The sequence below is a fragment of the Phascolarctos cinereus genome, unplaced genomic scaffold (assembly GCF_003287225.1).
Source record: "Phascolarctos cinereus isolate Bilbo 61053 unplaced genomic scaffold, phaCin_HiC Scaffold_4;HRSCAF=312, whole genome shotgun sequence".
Classification (NCBI taxonomy): Eukaryota; Metazoa; Chordata; class Mammalia; order Diprotodontia; family Phascolarctidae; genus Phascolarctos; species Phascolarctos cinereus.
The window spans coordinates 218,901,440-218,907,439 of record NW_027555847.1 but is presented as its reverse complement, the minus strand read 5'-3'; the positions used below and the strand labels follow the sequence as shown (position 1 = coordinate 218,907,439).

Sequence of the window (6,000 nt, the reverse complement as noted above, 5' to 3'; positions counted from 1 at the left end):
TGCTTGAATACTTAGCTGAGTCAGGATTCAAAAAGATCCCTACAGGCTAGAAACACCGGTTCTGGAGAGATGATTAGGCCAGGTTGCTACAAATCCCTTAGCTTCGCCTGAAATCCAGGACCTCTAGTTTCCACCACAATTAGCTAGTGCTATGGGAGGGTGCCTTTCCTCTCTTCCTCTCCCCCCCCCCCCCGAAGCACGGGATCATCAACCTAGTTACCGGATGTCTTTGGCCTGGGGCCTGTGAAACTTTTTGAAAGTTTTGAAAATAATATTTCAATAGAATGCATTTCATTTGCAATCCTATGTATTTTATTTTATACATTTAAGAAATACTATTCTGAGGAGGGTTCACCGGTCGGCCAAAGGGGTCCGAGAGGCAAAAAGGATTATGAACCTTTGCTCTAGTTCAATTGTTTCGTAAGCATTTACAGATGAGGAAACCGAGGCCCATGGTGAAGAAGTGCCTTGCCCAAGACCATGATGAGGCCTCGGCCAGCCTCCTCATTCCCCAACTTTTCTGTCTAGGAATGGGGTGCCTCCACTCCGCACCTTCCACTGGCCAGCCCCGCCTCTCTCGTAGTCCCCTCCCTCTGCCTCCTCCTTCCCCGCCTCCTCTTTCCCACAGATCTGGCCCAGAGCTTCCCGGTCACCCAGAAAACTGCTGTCCGAGAGTGAGTTGGGGGTGACCCACGGCCCGGCCGCGCCTGCCTGGTCCCCTGCTGCAGCTAGGCTGCGGTGCTCTCCGGCGATGTGCGGCCAGCTCCCTCGCCGGCCAGCAGTCTGGGGGAGGTGAGGGGCGAGAGGAGAGGCGCGAGGCTGCCGGGCTAGCGGAGCGCTGGGGACCGCCCGTCAGGCGGGCGAGCGGAGCAGCACCGCGGCGGCCCGGGGCTGGGAGGGAGCCCAGAGGAGCAGGCTTGCCCAGGCGCGGGGACTGCGCCGCCCGGAGCCAGTGGACCTGAGCAACTGGGGCCGGCCTCTGGGAGCTGGGGGCGGGCCGGGGAGGAGCTCCGTGGCTGCGGGAGCCCGACACTCTGCCCGGGACTTTCAACCCTCCCGGTCGTGTCCGATCCCCCTCTCCCCGGCCGTTGTGGCCGCTAAGGGGACGGAACCTGGCTTTTCTCTCGGGGATCGGGACTTGGCTGTGGTCAGCTTGCTTGGATCCCCGGGGTCTCTGCCCCCTCCTCCAGGGAGGCCCCCTGGGGTCGCTCTGCGTGGACTAAGGAGCTGGAAACTGATCGCCTGGGAGCTGAGCTTTCAAGCAAGGGCGGACCAGAGCTGGAGTTTCCCCGGAATTCCCTGCCCTGCCCAGAGGTGTTCTGGCTTTCCAGGTCTGCACCCAGGAAGCGGGGTGCCTGAGAGGGACTTCAGCCTCCGCGCGTCGGGGAGCCTCACCAAATCTCCGCTTCGTTCCCGTTCCTGACTCAGGATGGCAGCCATCAAGGCCCTGCAGCAGTGGTGCCGACAGCAGTGTGAGGGCTACCCGGAGGTCAACATCACCAACATGACCACCTCCTTCAGGGACGGCTTGGCCTTCTGCGCCATCCTGCACCGGCACAGACCGGACCTCATGTGAGTAGTGGGTGCCCGGAGACTTCCAGGGGCGGACAGCTCTGGTCCTGTTAGCTCCAGACAAGTGTCGGTTGGCATCAAACCTGGCCAAGGTCCGGGCCGCTGCTCGCCTTCACCTGGAATGAAACTAAGCTTCCTGCATCCTGGTTTCTCAAGTCTCTTTGTTTCAGGACCTCCCACCAAGAAAGGGTTGGGAGTGGGAGGACGTGACCACATCTCTGTGGAAAAGCAGGGAGGGTTAGAAGATAAAGTACCGGTAATGGAGTCAGGAACACCTGGGGCCAGATCCCTGCTGTAGGACTCAGTAATTATATGAATGTGGGCAAATTACTCCACCTTTCTTAACCTCAGTTTTCCTATCTGTAAAATGGGGACAATAATAGCCACAATGCCTACTTCATAAGGTTTTTCTGAGGTGTAAATGAAACGGCGTATGTAAAGGGCTTTGAAAACTCTACAGAGTTATATAAAGGCCAGCTATTATTATGCCCAAGAAGCTGGGCTACTAGGCAAAGATTTCAGGAGTTCAGGCTTCTCCCTTCCTGGAAAAATGCAGAAAGCATCTGTTCTTGGGTCACTTGACATCTACCCCCACTGCTCTCTGCAGTTATCTGACCCTAGATCTCTAGTTGTCATCCCCATGTTTCATTTCTCTCTCTGCCCTCTGATGAATGAGGTGGGCATCAGCACCTTTTCAGAAACTTTTAGGACCTTGAGTTTCTTTTGTCTTGAGACCAAACTTTTGATTTGCCCAGAGACAGAGGGATGCTGGGATGGTGGAAAAGTCCTTTTTTCTCCTGGAGCCAGTCGGGTCAGGTCAGGAATGGCTCAGTTTGGGTGGGGATGGGGCTGTGCAGAAAGTGTGAGACACTGGTCCATCAGAGCAGAGACTGGCTGGGAGCCCAGAGCCTGCTCTCCTTTAGGAGTTCTGGAGACAGTGGGTTATTGCCGGCCAGTCAGGCTTATGAAGGGGGGCGGGGGGGGGCGGGGTCTGAGTACTGAGCCGAAGTGAGCAACTCCCAAATCTTAAGCTAGAATCCTGTTTCCCCACCGGTGACAAGGGGAGGGGGTTGGATAGGGAATAGGACCAAACATTTCCCCCTCTAGGCTTGAAGTAAGGAAAACCTCTTTTAACCTATAACTGCCTCGTGGAATTACGCCTCAGGGAAGATCTGAACTGGAAGGTGGTTTTCCAGGGCTTTGTTTGGAAAGAGCCTAGATTCCTGCTGGTGGTGCTAAACACTGGGTTTCCTGGGCTATAGAGAGTAGCCAGTGAGGCCTCCCCACCCTCCTTAGTTGAAGCCAAGGCCGTGCTGAGTGTGGAGGAGGTTGGATAAAAACAGTTCTTCAGAGGTGTTAACTGCCCGACTAAGAGTGGTTTAAAATGTTCCCGTTCTGAAATTTGGTGATAGGAGAATGAAGTGCCAGGAAGGTAGGGCTCAGGAATACACCAGGATGTGGTCTTGCCCTAGTAAACCCGTGGTACAACCCATTTGGAGAAAGACTGTCAGTAGTGGCCACTGAAGCCCAGGAGTTGGGAATGAATGGTACGTAACTAGTCAACCCGTCCTTGCCACCCCACACCAGGCTGGTCACGTGGAGACTTGTTCTTTGGCTCTGGCTCCTGCTACTGCAGAGAAGGCAAGAAACCCTTTCAGAAAAATGGCTTTTATTTATTTTGTTCCCTCCTCTCTTTCCTGCACTGTGAACTTCCTTACCAGCAGATTTGGAAATGCTCAGAGAGGTCATGTCTATTCTAAAATACATTTCAAATGTGTAGAGGAATGCTTTTGCCCTTTTAAAAAAAATGAACGTGTTTGGTTAGGCTCTGCTTCCTTCAAATGGTAATTTTCAGCAGGGTGTTAAGATTTTATTCCATTCCTCCAAACACACACGTATTCTAGGCAGTGTGATTCAGTACAAGGAGGGTTGAATTTGGAGTCAGAGGATCTGGATTCAAATCCTATTCTTCTTACCTTCTGTATCACATTGGGCAAGTCACTTGACTACCTTTGTGCCCCCACAAAGTGTGAGTTTCTTCCTCAGTAAAATGTAGACCAGTGGTGTCAAACTCAGACAGAAACAGGGGCCACTGGTCTGCACAGGATGATCCCTGTGGATGACATACTGACTTAGTTTTAAAATATAATATTATCTGCGTTTTACTGTATTTTTATTTATTTTGTTAAATATTTTCCAACTACATTTTAATCTGGTCCCAGGGGCACACAGGGTTATTGTGGACTGTATGAGAATGTTTGGACCTCTGAGGTCCATTCGGTGAACATTTATTAAGCACCTACAACTGTGCGGTCCTTTCCATCTCTGTCGCTGTGACCCCTCAAAAATGTTGAAATGTCATATTTTTGCCTTTCACCAAAACAGTAATGTCCTGTGATCCCTTGGGCTAATTTTGTTAAGCATGAAGTGCCTTGAACTTGAAGTCATAGGACCTGAGTTTGAATCTCAGCCCTTCCACTTTCTACCTGTGACAGCTTTAGGCAGGTCACTTGCCTTTTCTGGGTCTTAGTTTCCCTCTCTGTCAGACTAGGTATCCTCTGAGTTCCTTTCCATCTCTCATTCTATGATACTGTGACCCAGTGACTAGGGAAACAAAGCCATGTGTCTTATGAGGACAGAACTGGAGAAAAGTACTTTGCCAGTGACCTAGAACTCCATAGTCCAGGAGTCTAGCTGCTTGTCCTGCTGGTGTGGTTGCAGAGGGGGCCCAGATGGGTAGACTGAGGGTTACCTGGTGGGTGCCAGGAATTTCTCTCACCTTCCTTTCCTTGACAATTTAGCTGATTCCCTCAGATTTCTCTTACTATGTAAGGAAAAGGGAGGTGGGAAGAAAGGGCTGTTTGGCCCGGCCTGGCCCAGTCTGGCTTGTTACGGGTGTACTCATCTTTGTTCAGACCCACAGCACAAGCTGAATCTTTTTACTTTCTCCTGGGCTCCTTGGGTTCTGCCTAGCTTCCCTTCTCTGCTGCCGCTGCTTGGAACTTCGTGGGGGTTTTGTGGGCATGTGTGTGCCAGCTTGTGTGGGTTACTAGGCCAATTTCCTGAACCACATGTGCTCATCTCTCCCCTGCTGCTTCCCTGTTTCCTCCTCTCTATCTTCTTTCAGGTACCACCAAAGTGTCCTAAATTATTGGGGTTTCTCAGCTCCCTGGAGCCTGTCCCTCCATGATCCCCTTGGCCTTTTTCAGCCACAAGCTATCTGTCCTTTCCTGATTGCTGGGGTAAGTTGTCTGCTGAGTGACTTGGAGTCGTTCTCTGTTTTTCCTTGAGGGGGAGTCCCCTTTCTAGGACCAGTCAGTGAGGAAACACCTGGGGAAGGCCTGGAAGTGACCCTCAATCAGCAGTCGGTTTTTTTTAAAGGCTCCTTGGAGGGTTGTAACGCCCAGCAGGGCAGGGAAGTGGAAGATTCTAAGCTATTGGTATAACCCCTATCCAGGACATCCTTAGGGGATGCCAAAGTCTGAAGCAAATACAACTTTGTCTCCTCTTCCTCCTTCCCCAATGTTTCTATTTAGGTGACATAATTAAAGCAATTCAAAAGTCGTGAGAGAGCAGCCTGAGGAGTGTGTATGTGTGTAGGAGTGGGGAGGGTCAGGCTTTGTCAACATGTAGTTAGTGACGACTTTTTGGTCTGTTGATTTGTATATGAGTGTTAGGTTTTTATGTAGCACTAGCTGTTGCTATCTTCTTTCCTCATCCATCCACCTGGGTGCGTCCCGCAGTTGCTACCTATACCTCTAGTCTTAGTAGCATGGAAGCCCTGCTCTTCAGCCATCAGTCCACAGATGTCTTTGGCCACCATCGGCCCAGCCAGGACTTCAGGGAATAGAAAAGTCAGGCGTCCTCCTAACCCCCGAAGTGGCCAAGTTCCCAATATCAATTTGGAATATTCAATTCCCAGCTATCCTCACTAATGAAAGTGTCCAAAAATCCCAATAAAGATTGGCAATAATTTAAAAAAGTCTTTGTGAGCTGGGTGGGTGGATGGGAGCTATTTTATTTAAGAATTATTTGTCTTAGAGGGGCAGCTAGGTGGCACAGTGGATAGAGCACTGGTCCTGAAGTCAGGAGGACCTGAGTTCAAATCCAGCCTCAGACCAAATACTTGACACTTACTAGCTGTGTGACCCTGGGCAAGTCACTTAATCCCAATTGCCTCCCCCCCACCAAAAAAAATAATTTGTCTAAGTCTGACTTTAAGTTTTTTTTAAATTTAATTTTCTCAGTTAACAATTTTGTTTTCTCTCCCTCCCTCTCCTACAATGAAAAACAAAACAAAACAAAAAAACTTTAAACACAAATACGTAAATAAACAATATACATGTAGCTGTGAATCTTGACTGATGTTAAGCTTAGTTCATGTCGCCTGAGTCTGCCTGGCTTACCCCACAGAGGACAGGTGGCCCA

General features: G+C 50.5%; 1 protein-coding gene across 3 annotated transcripts in view; it reads left to right on the top strand.

The window, feature by feature from the left end:
• The first annotated feature begins 624 nt into the window (after positions 1-624).
• Positions 625-6,000, top strand: part of MICALL2 (MICAL like 2) — a 61,712-nt gene continuing 56,336 nt past the window's right edge. For 2 of the 3 annotated variants that reach the window (XM_020978706.2, XM_020978704.2), the window contains exon 1: positions 625-1,572. In XM_020978706.2, coding sequence (XP_020834365.1) covers positions 1,430-1,572 — 143 coding nt within the window. In that variant the 5' untranslated portion in view covers positions 625-1,429. The remainder of the gene's footprint in view (positions 1,573-6,000) is intronic. The other variant, XM_020978703.2, reaches the window with a different exon arrangement.